Raw genomic sequence first — 20,391 nt, forward strand, 5'->3', positions numbered from 1 at the left:
AAGATTCCAGCTGTGGTGGTTCTGCTCCAACCCCTCTTCTCTGGTTTTCCCTGTTAAAGAGGTCTGGTCAAGGCCAATTCCTCCTAAAATAGTAGTTTTCTGTTGGGAAGCCTACTTGGGTAAGATCAAAACTTGCAAAAGAAGAAACCTTACTTGTGTTTGTCCCCAAATTGGTGCTTCTTGTGTAAGGTGAAGGGTGAGGAATGTAACCATTTACTGATATCGTGCTCTTTTGCTGCCAATATTTGGAACTGGGTTGTTTCACTATTTGGGTGCAGGTGAAACTTGCCCTCCGAAGTAAAGCTGCAGTTCATTTTGGCTGCCTTTGGGAAATTGACAAAAAGAGGGAAGCTAATGTGGAAATGTATCAGAGCCGCTACCTTGTGGACATAAGAGAGAAATGCTAGAATATTTTAAGAAAGGAAAGAAGTCTTGCTGAAATCAAGGAATGCATAATGACAATGACAGTTTTGTGGCTGAAATCTTCACACTTGTTGGCAGATTACTCCTTTGATGACTTGAGAAATTGGGCAGCAGTGGCTTCTACATTCTCCACAAAGAACAAATCACAAGCTGAATGGGAATCCTCACCGGATGGAGTGGTAAAATTGAATTTTGATGGTAGCTGCCAAGGTAACTCAGGGCCATCTGAAATAGGAGGGATTCTGAGAGACAAAGATAGCAACATGTTCTCTTTATTTTCAGGACCAGTGGGTGTTGGTGATTCTGTAAGGGCAGAGATACTAGCAACAGTACAAGGTATACAGATGGCCAGTCAACTTGGAGTGAATAATTTGATAGTAGAAGGGGATTCCAAGGTAGAAGTGGGCTGGTTGACAAGTCCAGAGACAGCTTGTTGGGGCTACAGGGATCTGTTAAAGAAAGTTAAATGGCTAACAAGAAATATGTCAGTCAGGTTTCAGTGGGTCATCAGATCAGCAAATGCAATGGCTGATTCTCTGGCCAAGCAAGGGGTGTCAAGGGGAGATCTGTTTTGGGCCACTTTGTAAGTGTGCTTCAGGCTTGTGTGTGTTTAGTGTTTATGACTTAGTCCTAGGGGGAGGTAACACCTCGTGCCTCCTCCTTGGTTGAATGTATTGTTGTTTTTTGAATTAATAAAACTACTCTCATTTATCTAAAAAAAAAAGATTCCAGCTGTGGTGGTTGACGAGATAGAGAGGGTTCGGATGGAGTTTTTATGGAATTTTAATTCTAAAGTCAAAATGTTTCATTTGGTGAAGTGGGAGTGGGTGTGTAGGACGGGGGGGTGGGGGGTGGGGGGACTAGGCATTAGGAAGGTAAGGCTGATGAACAAGGCATTGTTGGGTAAGTGGGGTTGGAGTTTTGCAATGGAGAGGGAAGCTTATTGGAGAAGGGTAGTGGAGGGGAAATTTGGGGTGATTAACTTTTGGTGGGATTTAGAGTCCAATGTCCTGACCACTAGACCATGGGACCTTTGTCAAAGGTCTACCTACTTTAGCTATAAAAATCCTTTCTTTGTGGCCTAAACTGGGTGGATGCAAGAAGGTGAAGCTGCATACTTTATACTATAGTCTGGAACATTTAGAAGGAGAGGAACAGAAGAATTTTCGAGGACAGAGCTTGCAGTGTGGATAGGTTGATAGTTGCTGTTAGCAGATCTGTGGCAGACTGGGTCTTGGTTCTCCTAGAGTTTAGGTAGCTAGACAAGGAGGACTTGGGGAGTAAGTTAGATGAGGTTTTGGGTATTCAAATCTGTAGTATTAAAAACACCTTTTGATTTTCAGGTTTGTCGACACTTTGAGCTTAAGGAAATTCCACTTTTACATAACAATTTCATTGTTTCCAATTTCCAAGCCAACCCAATATGCTCTAAATTGGATAGATTCCTTTTCTCACTAGATTGGGAAGAACATTGGAGAGGGTTGAGGTCTAGAGCACTCCCAAGGGTAACTTCAGACCATTGGCAATTGTGGTTAGTAAGGATGAGCTAGGAAATGCTAGACCATCTCCTTTTCGGTTTAAAAACATGTTGTTATGTCACTCGGGTTTTATTAAGAGAGTTATATCCATGTTGGGATATAAGTGTTTACACAGTGAACACACATCTTTCTTGGTAAGGTAAACACTTGTGATATGCCGCAGAAAAGAAGGCCATATATTTGCTTTTCTCATGTGTGTTCATTGTGTAAGGAAAGTGGTGCGACCCTTTCTCATTTAATGATATCCTGTTCTTTTGTGCATCGAATTTGGGAATTCTTTTTGTACTTTCTTTGGTTGCAGGCGGGTTCTCCCTTAAGATGTGGTAGGACTCTTCAACCATGATTTCTTAAGACAAAGAAAGAAAAGAGGGATGGTAATGTGGAAAGCAACAAAGACAGCAATTTGCTGGGTAACATGGGAAGAGAGGAACAACCGAATCTTCTTGGAGAAAAGTAGAACAATAGAGGAAGTGATTGATAGTATCAAGGTGAAAGTAGCCCATTGGGTAAAACCCTTGGACTACTTTCAAGTCTTTTCAGTTGTAGATATTCTAAGAACATGGTCCAAAGTAGCACAATCTTCGAGAGTAAGAGATAAAGTAAGGCTGGAGTGGAAACCACCTGAAGGCAATAAAGTAAAGCTGAATTTTGATGGGTGCTCATATGGAAATCCATGCATCTCAGGAGTAGGAGGAGTATTAAGAAACTCTGACAAGAGGATATTGAGTATGTTTTCAGGACCGATTGGCAACGAAAACTCGCTGAAGGCTGAACTATTGGCATTACTACAAGGGTTAAAGCTAGCCAAATGACTAGGATGCAGACATGTTGAAGTGGAAGGGGACTCAAAAGTAGTAATTTCATGGGCAACAAATAGCAGCCACACCCCATGGACATCTAAACATGTGATTAGGGAAGTGGAGAAGATTGCAAAGGAGGTTGAGGCTGAATTTAAATGGGTCCGAAGAAGTGCAAATGGGCTAGCTGATGGATTAGCAAAACAAGGGGCATTGAGACAACAATTATTTTGGGCTACACTGTAATGAGGGGTGAATAGAGTGATTAAAGGGGATCAACAGTCCCATCATCAAGTTGTATAAACTGCTTACAATCTGAATTTTAACAAAATACATATTTACTGATAAAAAAAAAGACTAATCTTGTTGACCAAATTGAGGAGAGGGCGATAGGAATACAAAATGTTTCCATGATCTAGCAAATGGGAGAAGGAAAAACTTTGTTTTTAAGGTAGAAGTGGAGGGCTCTACTTTTACACAACAGAATAATTATCAAAAAAAAAAAACCTAATACACAACAGAATGAGATTGTTGGGTCCTTTGCAAACCACTTCAGATCAATTTTTAGCATTGAGTGAGAGAGTGTGGATTGAAGGTTTGGAGTGGCCAAGGTTAGAATATGAGTCTAGGGAGTGGTTAGAAAGAAAGTTTGAATTTGGAAGAAATTAAAGAGGTAGTTTTTTCTATGGACCGATCACAAGCTTTGTGCCAGATTTTCACAATGGCTTTTTATCAAGATGATTTATTGGAAGAGGACATTATGTGGTCTTTGATGAATATTATACAAGGGGAATAATTAATCTAGGCTTGAACTCCACCTTTGTGGTTTTGATCCCTAAGAAGACAAATGCTGTCCACCCAAGAGATTTCAGACCAGCTAGCTTGGTGAATAGTTTGTATAAGATCATAGCAGAAGTGTTAGCTCGTAGGATTAGGAAAGTCCTACATACTATTATTGCACCAAATCAAGGAGCTTTTGTGGAGGGAAGATAGATTACCATCAAATCTTAATAGCAAATGAAAGTTTGGAGGATTTCAAAAAGTCTAGGAAAAAACAAGTGGTATGTAAACTTGATTTGGAAAAAAGGCTCATGATCAAGTGGATTGGTCATTCTTGTTTTAGGTGATGGTGAATTTTGGGTTTGGAGACAGATGGTGTAAGTGGGTGATGGGGTGTGTTAGAACTTGTCATTATTCTGTCTTGGTAATTGGAATAGTGGTTGATTTTTTCCTAGCCTTGAGGGGAATAAGGCAAGGAGACACTCTCTCTCCGTTTTTGTTTACCTTGATAGTATATGTTTTGTGAAGGTTAGTCACTAGAGCATATTCTTGGAATCTAGTAAGAGGGTGGAGAGTGGGAAGGGATGGGGTACCATTGACTCACCTACAATTTTCAGATGATACGATGCTCTTTTGTGAAGGTGGTGACTTGAGTTGGATGAGAAATTTAAAACTCATGGTACAGCTTTTTGAACAAATGTTGAATTTAAAGGTCAATTTTGACAAAAGCTTTATAGTAGGATTGAATTTGGAGAGGGAGGTGGTAGAGTATTTAGGTATCCTAAGGTGTGTGGTATCCAATTGGCCATTGAAATATTCAGGGTTGCCCCTAGGGGATAACTTAATGAGACGAAATTTCTGGGACCCAGTTGTAGAAAGATTTGAGAAGAGAATAGCTTCTTGGAAGAGAAGCTATATTGTTTGTTCAATATATCTGTTTGGTGTGCTATTTTCATTTTTGTTCTGCATATTCTTTGTTTTAATGGACAAAATAGAACTTTTTTTTTTCCATGGGGCCTGTGTTACTCCCTTAGTTATGTTTGTACTTCTCTCTACTTTTAATTGATATCTCATTGCGGTTTGCTGATATTAGAAAATAGATGTAGACACATGGTGCCTTTTATCTGAGGCTTAACTCTATGATTATTGATTTCTATGACATTGTTTTCATTCTGTTGGAATATATCTGGTGGTGCTAACTGCAAAGAAATCAATGTGCTATTATGAATTAAAGGAAATGAGGTATAGAAATACATTTAGTTATTTGTATGTTACTATAGATGATCACATACAAAGCAAAAGGCAGCTTTCTGGAATTGATTTCTAATTTTAGATAACTGCAGTAAATATTCAAGAATGATTGAATATATTATTATGGAGGTTGTACAGGCTGTTGAGAGGGTTAGAAAAGGAAGTTTATGCACCAAAACCACAATTACAAAATGGAGGTCTAAACCCTAAAGCATGATGTAGGAAGTGGATCCTCTTCCAAAATTGAATTGTCCCATATAGGATTTTTTGGCCTTACATTGGTTCATTTAGTTCAAGTCAGCCACAAAGTAAAGTGGCCAACTAAGATAACTTAAGCTTTTCTTCCCTAGACCCTAGTCAATGCTTCTCTGTTGCTCATCTACAGCATAAAATGTGCCAGATTGAGGTTGTTCATATGTATATTGAGATTCTGAAATGCACCCAACAGGTGGAAGTTCTACAGAAAAAAGTTGTTATTTTGTTAATTACTGAAACTGAAACGTGTCAACCATCCTTATCCTTGAATGTTTTCAACTACTGAATTGCTAAGTTCCAGGATTTTTCTTATTGTGTTTGCTATTAATTATTTATTATTTTTGAAAGGTGAAATTTTGATAGTGATGACTGTATTACTGTGGAGGGAGAGAGCCCCTCAAGCTGTACAAAGGAATATAACTATAGTATATGTGTTTCTATAGACAAAAAATACAAAAGGCTTTTCATTGTCAAAAATGACAATCTGCTGGTTCCTGAAGTGATCTCAAGATGTACAACAAAAACTCCATAGAACACCCCATCCATCTCAAAATCTGTCCTTCGACTTTTCTAATTGCAATTTGCAACCTCGCATGAATTTTTGATTATATCCATGTGACTTTCTATTAATTATATCAGAGCCATCTTGACTTTCTATCAATGTTGTAAGGCCATGTGTGGAAGTGCTAATGTTAAAAATAAGTGCTTATTCAAATAAGCACTTACTTGCATTTGGCACCCAACTTTTTCAAAAGAATAAGCACTTATTTCATATTGGGCATTTCGTAGTCTTTTACTCTAATAAGCACTTAAATAAGCATTTGTGACTACTTTGTCCTTCATTTTCTTTCAAATTTTCAAAATATACCCTTTGAAAGCAGTTTTATTAAAATACTTTTATAAAAACACTTTTGTGAAAGTACTTTTATAAAAGCACTTTTATGAAAGTACTTCTATGAAAGTACTTTTATAAAAGTACTTTTACGAAAGAACTTTTAAGAAAGTACCCTTACGAAAGATCTTTTAGGAAAGCACTTTTATGAAAGCACTTCTGTAAAAGTACTTTTACAAAAGAACTTTCATAAAAGTACTTTTAAAAAATTAAACTAGGGATAATTTTATAAGTGGTATTTAAAATTCAATTAGGGATAATTTTGGAAGAAAAAAGTTGAATAAGTGCTCAATGTATAAGCACTTAAAAAAAGCTGGAAATTTGGGCTTAAAAAATAAGCCCTTATTTTTAAAATAAGCACTTATTTCAGGCTTATTTCCCAAATACCAATAAGTGCTTAATGGCCCAAATAAGCACTTATTTTGAATAAGCACTCCCAAACATGGCCTAAAACTCGGATTTGTCTGGATGGTCGGACTGTCAGGGAACCAGAGGGCAATCCAGTTTTTAAAATTCCAATCTGACCCCCCTATTAAGTATTAACCTTGGCAAACCATTGAACATCATCTGGGTTTTAGTAACCTAGCTGCTTTTCAACAATCTGCATGTGTCACTGCTTCATCATATAAAATGACAATAAGGGGAATAATATTCATAACCTCTTATTTACAATCTATTGTATGCTACCATTAAGCTACTAAGCCATTTGTATTTATTTTTTGTTTGTTAATGCCTATGCTGACCATTTTTTTTTTTTGCAAAAACATGATTTACAGGACTTGAACCTAAATTACTTAGAATGAAGATAAGAAAAATAACCATTAAAAAGTATATAATATATTATATATTGATATATATGACCTCATGGGTCATTGGGTCAACCCAGTGGTTGAGCTGTTAATCCTGCAACCTGGTGGACTTTCCAGTCTGGTAAACAGTCTGAGTCTTACAGCATTGCTTTCTGTCACTGGTTCTATTGAACACCATAAGATGTTACATTACTGTTGAGAGATTTATTAGATTTACTTCACTGCTGTTATTATTAGTTTACGGCTGGTGTTATTGCTTTATATTATTCTTTGATTAGTAAGCTGCTGTTATACCTTTATAGTTGGTTGATTTCTGTTCTTATTTCTGTTTTATATATATTCGTTGATATATGCGGCCAGGGGTATTATGGTCTTTGTATCTGATTTTATAACTTGGTGTATATATGGAAAAGAGGGGCACATGCCCAACTTCTGCTTTTCTTCCACACTTTCTCTTTTTTTTTTCTTGCTTATTCACCTTTTCTATCTTTAATGTAGATTCAGCAATTGCTTTGTTATTTCTTTAGTTCTTGCAATACAAGTTGGTATCAAAGCCAAGTTCAAGAAAGTTCTTGGGTAATGTCCATGTACTTTTAGGACCAGTGAACTGCATGGAGAATTGGAGAGACTGGTAAATTCAGACTGGATTGCCTGGTTCTAGACGAGTATCGGAGTTCCTATTTTAGGGGTAATCTCTAGGGGCCATTACTTGGTGTAATGGTAAAATCTCAGTCTGACAAGTGTGAGAACGTTGGTTTGAATCAAAGAGTAGCCATTTTGTGCAAAAAATGCTAAAGGTTGGGTTTGTGTCCAGTCTATCCCTCCCAAGACCCTAGATAACTGGGACCAATAATTGGACATGTTGTACTGGCCTTACAACTGTTTTATAGAATTTTCTTTTTAACCTGAATGGTGTTCACTTATCACATTAGGCTTCAGTTGGACTCCATTTTGCCCATTCTGCTCTAATTTTGTGGTGTTCAAATTGTATTTATTGAATAAATAGAGAGCTATTACATGTGTTGGATTTTATGACACCATTCAATTTGTTACACTAAAACGGTAAGATGTTCCAAGTTCCCCTTAGAGTTTTCAGGTATACATGTTTTGGTCCTTATTGTTCAAAGCTTGATCTTAAGGTGACTAAATGCGTATTTCTTGGGTATACACAAATCAGTAGGGATACTGTTATCCTTTCTTTGGTAGTCAGTTTGTGTCCGTGAATGTGAATTTTTTTAGTCCATTCCATATTTTTTCTGGTTTTCTTGGGCTCTACCTTGTTTAAGGGAACAACAATGAGGTCTTCTACAAGTTGACCTTTTCTGGTCTTTAGTTCGTCTTGGAGGTTGAGCCCATCAACCAACAGTACTTCCTTGTTCTTCCCCTAGTGGGAGGAAAATACCATCATCATCCGCAGCATGGAGCCAATAATAACATTATAAGGCAAGTTGACCCTCACAACCAAGAACTCAATTATTAGGGTAGTTTGGCATGGCTCTATACCCATAGATATTAGGAGAGTAATTTTGCCCTTTGGTTTAATGCTTATCTTAGAAGATCCAACTAGAGGTATGCTGGTAGGTTGAAATCGATCTAGAGTGAACTTCATTCTCTTTGAGGCATAATCGAAGAGGATATTTGTTGAAGAGTTGTTGTCAATGACTATCCTCTTTACCTCATAGATAGTGTCGTCAAAGAGGCGACCAATGCATCATCCTGGAAGTGATGGCCCCCTACAAGTCCTTGTTGGAGAAGGTTATGATCTTGTCTAACTGATGCTTATTTTGATGTCTGCACTCAATTTCTAGTTGTCAGGTGTAGGCCGGCCTTGTAAAGGATCTTTCTCCACTTGCTTCTGGGCTACCCGATATCACATTCATGACCCCTACTGTGGGTTTATTGGTTTGGTGGTTGGCCTACTCTGAGGCTGACCCAAATTTTTGATTTCTTTGGACAAAGTCTTTCAAGTACCCCTTTTATGAAAGTTTTGATTTCATTCATAAGTTCATGAAATTCATCTGTGTTGTGGTCGATGTCGCAATGATACTTGCGGTACTTGACTTGGTTCTCTTTCTTTAGTATTTCTTCATTTTCATAGGCCATTATATGTAATCTTGCTTTCCAATTTGCATAAGTATGTGGCTTTGGGAGGTGTTCAAAGGAATGTAAGTCTCATATGAGGGTGGAGCCTGCTTTGATGATTTTTCCTTTTGGGCCATGAACTACCGAGACTCGTCTTTATCTTTCCTCTTCTTGTTTAATTGGTCTTACTCAACATGTCATTTGCTAGTCTGAGCCACTTTTGCATTTATGTACTTTTTAGCCTAAGAGAGGAGTTTAAGCAATGTCCGAGGCAGGTTCTTAGCCAAAAAAAAAAAAAAAAAAAAAAAATCTAAAAAGCAATGAGTCTAAGAAATTGGTGACCGCTACTACTACCACGACTTAATCGAGGTCCTTGACTTCTAGGATCTTGACATTGAATCACTATCATTAGGCTCATCAAGGTCTTCTAGCAGCATTGGTTGCTAACAAATTGTCATATGAAGAGGTTCCTAGGAATTGATAGAGCGAAAAGGTAACCTAGAGAACCAACATTGAGTCACTTTCTTCAATGTGATTTGGAAGGCTCAGTACATTACATTAAGGTGTTGGGGAACACCTATAACAACATGATAGATTGGAAGCTTTCTATACGATCATATGGATCAATCATGCCATCATAGATTGCCAAGTTAGGACCTTTCAAGTCTAGGACAAGCAGCTTCGAGGTGATCTCTTTTGTGATGGTGGTCTTTGCCGAGGTGGTATGGTTTGAGGAGGCATCCATCTGCCCTTCACTTCTTTGATTTTTGAATAGATGGTGCCTAATTGGGCAAACAAGTTGTCAAACCTTTTGTCATGATCGCTTGCCAGGGTATTTATTTCCCATGGGTGTCTCCCCAACCCATAGTGGTTAAAGATTGTTCTATTAGTATCCCGACACGGTGGAGTCTAGCCTCCGAACTCAACAACTCCACTTGAATTGAGGGAATGGGTTGTCGTGTTGAGTTGTCTTGATGGTTACCTGTAGGGTGGTCCATACTATCGCCAAAGTTCCCTGGGGATCCATAGTTTGATGACTAGTGTGGCAAAATATGTTGGTGCAAGAGTTCACACGGCTCCCAAGGCAGTTGCTACTTTCAACCTCAGAGTTGAAACCATTCTTTGTCTAGCTCCCTAGATGCTGAGTATGGTTTATTGATGGGCCTTTGACTGAAGTCGTTATTAGCATTAATGGGTCAGTCATTTGAGTGTAGACCGCCCACTAGTTGCCTTAGATTGCACATGTTGATAAGAAGCACAACCTATTCCGTTAGTTGTTGAAGTTGTTCTTGGGTACCATGAGCTTGTGGAGGCAGCATAGAGCTTTGCCTCAATAAGTAGTTATTTGATCTGGAGTCAAAAATATGGGAGCCTTGTTTGTTAACCATATAGATTCAATTGTTGTTACTATATTTGGCATCAAAGGTAGATTAAGAATTTTGGAGCTAAGATTGACTATAGGTCCAACCTACAAGCACAATAGACATTAGAGGCCACATGATGTGGTCCTAGGGCAAAGACTCCAATGACTAAGTCACTTGAAATGATCCAAGAGACGAACGAGGTGCTAAGGTGAGAGAGTGAGAGTATGTAAGCGAGAATACCTATTGTTCTTTGGCCTAAAAAAGTCTATTGGATGCTAGGTTGATGATGTTTGTAACACTTGCCCACATCAGCTTGCATTTATTATTCGCTTCATTAAAGACAAGGATTATGTGGTTGAATTACTCTGACATTTAATGAGTCAGAGTTCTTGATCGAGGATATAATGGACAGAGGTGAGCCTGACATTAAGAATGGAGGTGAATTCTCATTTTCCCCCAAGGTTTGTGAAAGGACGTAGATGTCATCTGAGGTCGCCACGTGTTAGGAGCTGATTGGTCCATTGATATATTTGATTGTATTGGAATCTATTTTCTGAAGGTCTTCACGATGACCATACTAGTTTGAAGCATGACAAAATATAACCACAAACTAAGCCATATTGGAGTGCATGATTACATAAGAGATCCATCAAATGAGGCACATTACTTCGAGTTTTAACCTTCATATATATTAGTAGCTATGTTGGCAGGATTTGGAAAACTTGAACACTCTACAAGATCATCACTATTAGAGATATTGGAAGACAAACTTTACTTGACAAACATAAAGTGGTTCATTTGGGGCCTGACCCAACATTAACACCTATCATATTCACTTTTCAAACCCACCAAAGGGATGCCCATTTAAGTGTGCTTGTGTTCTTATCATAATGAATTAAAGGTTTCAATTGCACCAAGGTATGGTGACATCTACATTAATGTATGAAAAGAGCTATTTCTTAACTTGAAGAAAGGATAAAAATTTTTAGAGATGTAATAGGGCTATCAATGCAATTCCTATCAAGTGTTAATGAGTTCTATGTCTTCTCACTTGCTATACTACGTATATGAAGCTTCTCTATATTTATATTTTCTTGTCATCCTGTTTAGGGCTCTTAATGGACCAAATATTGGTCTAACCCAATGGGATCCAATATTAGTCCATTACAAATGGACTAGGTCCAATACAATTCGATGAATACTTCGGACAATTCTAGATTGGTCCAATTCAATGTCTGGACCATCCAATTTGTTCAAAATGCTCTTAATTTAGATTGGGTCCAACTCAAATTGGTCCATTGGCACCTGTACTCTATCTTCTATCAATGGATTAAATATTGGTTCAATATGACCTAATCCAATATAAATCCATTGAAGATTGAATGTGTGGGGAAAAAACCATAAAGGTTCGATCTTGATGGTGAATTTCAAAAATTCTTGAATCAGCCCATGGAAGAGATTGAATCCCATAAGAAAAACTAGTTTTCTCACTAGATTGATCTAGACTTGTCATCCCAAATTAATTCCAGCAGATGGGTGGAATGCTACCAAATACGAAGTCTACAAACACAGCTCCTAGGTGGTAGACACACTTAAAGAATCAGGTAGAAAAGATCTACAAAGATAGAGATGGCATAGTCCAAAGTATGGAGATCAAACTTGCAAGAATCTAGAGAATCAATCCATGTTCACGGCTTTGCACCCTTTATGCTTAATCAAATCTTGCAATGATGTGTTTGATTTTTCCACTCAAAAGGCTCCGTTTTTTTGTGAAAACATAGACGGAAGAGGGAGAAAAGGTTCTCTCTTCCCCTTGGGTCGAATTAAGATTGCTATAACAAGAAATCTCTTCTTGGTTGCTTAGTCTCCTCTTCTATAACTTTTATATTTTGGACTCTTGGAATCCAAGTAGGAGTTTCCTAATCACTCTCCTAGCTGATAAGGAAAGCTACAAATTAGGAAAAAAATCCTAACCAACTTAGGATAAGGGAGTTTTAGTTAGTTTCTTACTTCAATCTTAAGTTTCCAACAAACTAACTACCTAATCAAACTAGTAAGTTAGAAAAAAAAATTCTCCTAAGTAATCTTATTCTCTTAGAACTTTGACTAGCTATTAAGCCCTAGGGTTAATTCACTAGGTCAAACTTAGTGAATCATCTCATCATTAATTAGGTCCAATAAGTGACATAAGTTTGACTTGGGTTTCAACCATCCTACGAGCCCAAACCCAATAGCTTAAACTAAGAAACGCCCATCAGGTTATTAGCCCAACAAGATATTTGCAGTTAATTTCTTAGTCAAACAATATGCAAACATTGTCAATAGGGAAGGACTTCTTCCCTAAATGTAAGATGTAGTGTCATACCCTCCTCCACTCATAGATCCTGGGACTAAAACCATTTTTCAAACTCTTTATCAAAGTAAACTATTTATCAATATTTGTACATTTTGCAAAACTAATTTTAAAACAAGTTGAAATTCGCTATTAGTAGTTTTAGGTTTCTATCAAAGAGGGTGTACTTCAAGATATTTTCTTTGTTTGAAAAAGTAGGTGATCCTATGATAATAATCATTCACTCAAGAACCTTCCCAATCTGCTCTTATATACCGAGGTATTTGACCCCAGAAGGATTTCACTTGTTGGAATATCAAAAGAAGGTCGGTCCAACACTTAGTGTAGTATCACCACCAAGTTAGTGGATTAAGTGCAACTTTCCTGTTTTATGCCTCTATCTCTAAGGTCTAGGGTTAAATTGAAAATGGTCTTAATTACTACTTCTTAAACATTTATTCCTTGTACCTTAGGTTTAACCCTAGAAGTTGACACAATCTCCACCAATCTAGCAATATAGGAGTATTAGATGTGATATAATTAACTCCTCAAATTTATCATTTGGCTAAGAATATTTAAGCTTACATAAGTTTCATAAATGTACAACTAGGGGATAATTCACAAAAAACACACCATAATACACATGAAATAATAATGTATTATTTTTTTTCAATAATAAATGTTAATATGCATTAAATTGATGGAATTGGGGTCATACATTGGTTAATATCTCCAATTTGCACTTAGGTTCAATCAAGTATAAGCCATTGTCTCATATTGTCCACATGTTTCTCAAACACTTTTTGTGTTAGTGGCTTAGTCAGTTGGTTTATCACATTCTTTGTTGGTGCTACTTTTTGAATTTAGATATCTCATCTTCCATACCAGATGGTATTTTCTCTCAATGTGCTTAGAGTTTGAGTGGGATTTTAGTCCCTTTGGCTTATGTAATAGCTCCAATGTTGTCACATAATAGTGGAATGAGTGTGTGTTGGTAGGTATGACACCCAATTTTTGGACAAACTTCTTTATCCAAACAGTTTTTTTTTTGGTAGCATATCACTTGTGGCAATGTACTCAGCTTTGGTCACTGGCTACTCTTACAATTGCTATACAAGAACTCAATAAGAGGATGTATCCTGATGTAGACTTTTTATTTGAGTATATTTTTTATGGTAACCCAGTGGTTCTACCTAAGGTTGGACTAATATTTACTTATTATACTGATAACCTGTATGATGTTAGGGTGAATGCACAACATAACATATATGAGGCTCCCAATAGAAAAAGCATGGGAATCTTTTTCATGTCGTTGATCTACTTAGGACTCTTAGGTGACATGCCTTTAGAGAGAGTGATCCCATGTTTGAAAGGGAGAAATCCTTTCTTAGAGTCCTACAAGTACCTTTTCACTGGTTCAATATATTTCTATAGAGTTGAAGCACCAAAATGTGGGAATCTTTTCTAAGATCTTTGATAGAGAACTACTGTTAAAGTTATGCCTTTATTGAGCTACGTCATTCCTAATGAGCAAAATGTCATCAATATAAAGTATTAAAAAAGAAACATTGTCTTCCATTGTCTTTATGTAAATATATGATTCATTTGGATTTTGCTCAAAGTCAATTTTTTGACCATCAAGTTAAATTTGATGTTCTAGTTTCTAGAAGCTTGTTTTATCCCATAGATTGACTGGTTTGGTTTGTACACCTTGTGTTCCTGACTTTTAGCAATAAAGCCTTTTAGTTGTTGCATGTAAGTATCTTTTATAAGATCTCCATTTAGGAACATTATCTTGACATCCATATGTCATATCTCATAGTCATAGTGAGTGAAAATGGCCAAGAGTATTCTAGTGGACTTTATCGGGGCCATGGGTGAGAATGTTTCCTCATAGTTAATACCTTATTTCTGTGTATAACCTTTTTCCATTAGAGTTGTTCTTCCTTTATTTTCTTTAACCCCTGGAGCAGATAAACAAGTTTCCAAACTCTATTGCTCTTCATTTAGTGCATCTCAACTTTCATGGCTTCTACCCACTTCATGAAATCTATGTTTAACATAGCTTCAATATAAGTATGGGGATCCTCCTCAATGTCCTTGATTTCCATCAAGATTGTTTTTTGATCGTAATCATATTGAATAAAAGACCTTGATACCCAAGTAGATCTTTTAGGCTAGAGAGTGGGAGCAATACCTAGAACTTGTGAAATTTCTTCTTTAATATTTATTTTTATTTTATTTTTAATTTTTGGAATTAAAAAAAAAAATTATTCATATTTTCTTGTGATTTATCTGATGATGCGTGATCTAGAAACCCCTAATTAGAAGGTTGCCTGGACGTTGCTTGCATGGTGAGCTGGGTTAAACTACAAAACAGAGATCAGAGAGACCGGGGTGGGTGACCCGCTGAGGTTGCTCCGATGCTTAAGTTAGTATTCTTGCTGTGGTTGCGAGATAAAAGCTTGAATGCTGGAGAGCTTGTATGTAAATAATCGCACGTACCTGGGTCCTGAAGGGGTTGATGCCCTTATATAGTTGAGTTGCCATGGATCTAACGAAACGACTCCAAGATCTTCGGCCTGGGTAGATGAGATCTGTTTCCGCTTTAGACGTGGAGTAACGTATCAATCAACGAAGTTTATCATTACCGCCCGATCTGGGTGGGTAGAGGATAAGGCCTGTCGTTACGCGGTGTGATCCTAGGAGGTTCGGAGTTCATTGAGAAGCTTCTAGAGTCGATTACAAGCCACTTCAGTTCCTGGGCCCCGAATTGGCTTTGGTGCCGAGGTGCCTTTATGCCGAGGTTACTCTATGCCAATGTGGCTTTGTACCGAGGTGATCGAACACCCGAGTTCTGAAATTTGCTGACTAGGCTCCTCTTGTTGAGTTCTTATCCTATTGGTAGATCGTGTCCACATGACCTTTGCTTACTAGGTCGTGCCAAATTACCCCTCATCAATTGCCCCCCACTCCTTGTGCCAGGGGTCCTAACCCGACGCAAGGAGTTCATGATGAGTCTAGGTGGATTTGGCATGATGTCTAAGTGGTACGGAGGATGGACCTTTTGTTGGACCTATTTAACCATTTGGCTCGACCAATAAATGACCCAGATCACGTATTAGGTATGCGTGGATGTCAAGTCGATTATAAACTCCATGGACATCAAAACGCGCGCTCAACTGATTTCAACCTCGGGTAGCATGCAATCGGTTTTCCTAGGAACCGTTGAATCGTGCAGATCTCGGCCATTGATCCCCGAATATAATGGCTATAAATAGGGTCGAAGGGCTCATTTTCTTCACCACAAACTGCGAATCTAAAGTCCTTGAGGTCGCGTTCAAGTATCCCAACTCAGTGTCAGCTACTCCAGAGTCAGAGGTCGTTTTCATTTCTTTGGCTTCTTTAGTGAGTTCGTCTTCCTTTGCTTTTGATTCCATTGTCCTTTCAATCAGCATGTCTAGTCTTAGCTTAAATAACCTTTTAGACGGGAGCGGTGAATCTATTGGGGTCGAGGTGGGTACCTCAACACAAACTGCGGAGCCTTGTCCTGCCGAGGTGGGCACTTCGGCACAGGATGTGGACTCCAACCCATCTGAGGCGGACTCACCTCGGTGAGAGCAAGAAGCCTTTGGCAAGTTAGCCTCCACCTTACACCGAGGTTGCTTGCCGGACAACTTTGGTCCGTCTACAATGACAGTAAACAAACTCCTATCTTTAGTAGCTCGGTAGAGACTCCCTAATAACTTTGTATATATTATTCCCTTAGGCAACTTTCCTTGGTATCACGGTCATGACGAGATCATGGTCTTCGAGGAGCAGCTCGTAGTCGGGCTGCGTCTTCCACTCCACACTTCTTGTTAAGTTTTTCGATATCGCCATAGACTAGCTACATCCGAATTCCATCCGCAACATCGTAGGTTCCATTTCCCTTTTCCACGATTATAACCGACTTCTGGACCTTGACATCTTCTCTTCGATCCTCTCCATCAAGAAGAACTTGACCTGTGTTCTACCTAAGCATAGACGAAGTTATTACAAGTCTCCTCACCCCGGGTACAAGCTGTTGCATGAGCTCCCAAACAAAGTCTCGACTTGGAAGAGACGTTACTTTGTGGTCCATAACACTGAGGGGTGGTCGTTCCCGACTCATTGGAGGGCAACCATCCAAGACCACGGTATTAGATTGGGCCCAAAGATACATGAGGAGGTTCGATCTTAGGCGAAACTCGGCCTGAAGTTTGAAAACTTTATGACCGAGGAGAAGCTCAAACAAGCTGGTCTAAGTCCTCTTGGTAGATCGCCAATTGTTGTACTTGTTTTCTTTGTTTTGTTTTACTTTGGTGTTGCATCTAATTTGATTCGTCATCTTTTTGTAGTTGTCATGGATGACATCCCTACCAATGAGCTCCTTGGAAGCATGCAAAAGGGGAAGAAGAAGAAGAAGAAGAGGGCCTCTAAGAAGGCTCGCCTCCAAAGTGAGACCACCGCCTCTGATGTCAGCACGTTCATCCCCGAGCACCCACTAGCCACCAAATAGCCTCCCGTGATTGACTTGGTTGAGGAGGACCAAGGCAAGGCTACTCCGCCTCGTGTGCCCGAGGAGACCACATCCTTCGAGCCCCAGCACGTGTAGGCGACCACCACTCCGTCGAATAGTAATACTTCTACTCGAAGCATTTTGACTCCGAAGTTTGGCCTCCTCAAAAGCAAGGATGTGGTATTCGCCGAGGAGGTCACTCATTGGGTCGACTTACCGGTCACTCAGCTCGGGGCCAGAGCAGCAACGCATTGCATGGTGGTACATACTTAACCTTTAGGGTTCTTTATACTTAGATTTTCTTCATACTTATACTTGTTTTCTTCTTTTTCCTTGATTCATGCCTTGGCCTACCAATTCGAGGTAAACTTAAAATGAGCTCTCAAAGCCGAGGAGTCCTCCTGAAGTGCCCACTCCAAACTTAACTTGGTTCACAACGAGATCAACCAGTTGAAGAACGATGCACGAACCAAGGAGTTGTTGACTCTGTTGATGGCGGAGAAGGAGATGGAAGCGGAGAAGAAGGAGCTAGTGGAGCATGAGGTGACTCTGAAGAGAGAGAATGAGAACCTCGAGGCGCTAGTGAAGGAGTGGACTGAAATTCTGCTCCAGGCGGTGGAGGATGCCAAGATCAAGGCGGTCGAGGAATGCAAGTCTTTGGTGGAGTATCGCGAGAAGTTGGTCGAGGTTGGGACAACGGGCTACCGTAAGGGGTTTAAGCTCAGTAGATGGTTGACCCGATGTGAGTTTCCCCACCTCAACCTCATTGCTGATTCAAGGAGAGTGACGACGACCTTCTCGACGATAAGGCAGCGGGAGAGGGAGAGGGAGTTGATGCCGCCGAGGACCACATGGAGATCGATCTGCTCGCTGATGCCTCTACTAGGGATGAGGAGCCCCAAACCGGCTGATGCCTCTTTTCTTGGACCCCCTTTGTAAATACTTGATGTCCCAAGCCTCCGAGCTTGACTAAATAGTTGTAATCTTTTTGTTGTTTTTTTTTATGTACTTGAAGTACTTTATAAATGGAATACAAGTATTTTGCAAAACTCTGTGTGCAAAAAATTTTTCTAAGTATAGATTACTCCTGAGCTGGCGAGATAAACCTAATAGGAATAATCTAATCATTATTGTACGTCGGGGTGAACAAACACTATAGGGTACATGCCCGACCTGTCTGTGCCCGGGCTACTTCACCTTGTCCATGCCAAAGCGACTAGCAAAAAATTTTTCTAAGTATAGATTACTCCCGAGTTGGCGAGCTAAACCAAATAGGAATAATCTAATTGTTATGGTACGCTGGGGTGAGTAGACACTACAGAGTACATGCCCAACCTGTTTGTGCCTGGGCTACTTTGCCTTGCCCATGCCAAAGCGATTGGATTTTAATGAGCTCATGTCAAAGATGTGACCGGGTCTTAAGCTACCTATGTCGAAGAGGTGACTAGGACTTCTCTGCCCATGCCGGAGAGGTGACTGGGTCTTATATCATGCTGAGGTTTCTTGTCAGCTTGACATCATAACCCTTAGGCTTCTAGGAGTGACTTAAGGTCCTCTCTCCTTAGGTTGTCAACGTTCCGAGCTCGAGGTACTTGTTTCCCTTCCATGGTCTCGAGTTCATAGGTTCCTTCTCCAAACACCCGTCTCACCCGGTAAGGTCCTTTGAGCTTATCCACGCTAGGCTCAGGTACCATCACCTTACAGAGGACCAGGTCATCAACTCAGAATAGTCGCTTCCTAACATGGGCGTTATAATACCGAACTACTCGCTGTTAGAAAGCTACAGTTCAAATATGGGCTAGATCGCATACCTCCTCGATGAGGTCCAAGTTAGTTATGAGCTCGTCGTCATTTGTCTCTTCGTTGTAAGCTTTGAGCCGCAACGTTAGTACTTCAATCTCTGCTGGGATCATAGTTTTTGTCCTGTATGTGAGGTTGAAGGGTGTCTCGCTGGTCGCAGTCTTGATGGTAGTCCAGTAGGCCCAAAAGACACTTGGTAGCTCATCCATCCACAACCCTTTAGCTCGTGCAAGGTGAGCTTTTAGTCAATGGAGGATAGCCTTGTTCGTCACTTTGGCCTGTCTGTTTGCTTGTGGATGCGCTACCGAAGTGAAGTTTTGCTGAATACCCATCTTGGCGCACCAATTCAGGAATTTGATGTCCTCAAATTGCTTCCTGTTATCCGAAATCAAGACTTTGGGCAGTTTGAAACGGCACATGATGCTTCTCCAGAAGAAATTTTGCACATTCTGGGCTGTATGCTTACCAACGGTTCGGCTTCCACCCACTTCGTAAAGTAGTCCATTGCCATGACCAAGAACTTCCTCTACCTGGTTTTCGACAGAAAAGGATCGAGGATGTCGATCCCCCATTGTGCGAAAAGCCACGGTCTAGTAAGATACTTCAAATAAGCAACAGGTTGATGGAGGATGTTGGCATGACTCTGATATCTGTCGCATTTCTTGATGAGCTCGAGTGTGTCTACCTTCATTGTGGGCTAATAGTAACCCTACCTTAATGCTTTTTAGGCGAGGGCTCTGCCCCAAGTGTCCTCCACATAATCCCTCATGGATATCGCGAAGTACGAACTCAACTTTTGAGGGTCGCAGGCAACGTAGGTAGGGGAGTGTAAAGGATCTTCTTTACAGTCGTTCGTCTATAATTACGTACCGAGCTGATTGATGCTCTACCCTCCGAGCTGCATTGCGTTCTGTAGGTAGGGTCTCGTGGAGCAGATAATCAATGAGTGGGTCAATCCTGATCGGTTCCGCTTGCAACATGGGAGCAACCTCTTTTGCTCCCCCCCCGAGAATGCTGGGCCGAGGCAGGTTCTCTATATACACAGTTCGCATGGTGTTATTGCTGGTACTTGCTAGTTGTGATAAGGCATCGGCCTCAACATTCTTGGACCTCGAAATTTGCCTGATGAAATAAGAGTTAAAGCCTGGTAGGATCTCCCTTACTTTGGGTTAAGTAGGCTGCCATAGTCAAGTCGTATGATTCGTAGTCGCCATTGACTTGGTTAACTACCAGCTGTGAGTCATTGCACACGATGAGGTGTTTCATACCCATTTCCTTCGCTAAGTTTAGCCCAGCAATTAGTGCTTCATACTTTGCCTCATTGTTCGACGCCTCGAATCTGAACCAGAGAGCATATTCCAACTTCTCCTCGTTCAAGCCGTACAGTATTAGTCCAACACCTCTTCCCCGTTGGTTGGACGAGCATCTATATGGAGGATCTAGGTCTCCTCATCCCAAGTCGGTACTACTCTGATCGGGACTTGTGCCGCACTGGTTGATGCCTCCGACACATTAGCGGTCTCAGTCG

The 20,391-nt window shown here is 39.9% G+C and overlaps 1 protein-coding gene across 1 annotated transcript; it reads left to right on the top strand.

Annotated features, from left to right (window-relative positions):
* The first annotated feature begins 461 nt into the window (after window positions 1–461).
* On the top strand, window positions 462–17,063 carry LOC148852542 (uncharacterized). Its single transcript, XM_088945816.1, has 2 exons — window positions 462–759; window positions 16,903–17,063. The coding sequence occupies exons 1-2, from the start codon at window positions 462–464 to the stop codon at window positions 17,061–17,063; spliced, it is 459 nt and encodes a 152-aa protein (XP_088801942.1).
* Window positions 17,064–20,391: the final 3,328 nt, after the last annotated feature.

The sequence above is a fragment of the Nelumbo lutea genome, chromosome 5, assembly GCF_056320005.1.
Source record: "Nelumbo lutea isolate HS-2025 chromosome 5, American lotus-T2T, whole genome shotgun sequence".
In the NCBI taxonomy this organism is placed as follows: domain Eukaryota; kingdom Viridiplantae; phylum Streptophyta; class Magnoliopsida; order Proteales; family Nelumbonaceae; genus Nelumbo; species Nelumbo lutea.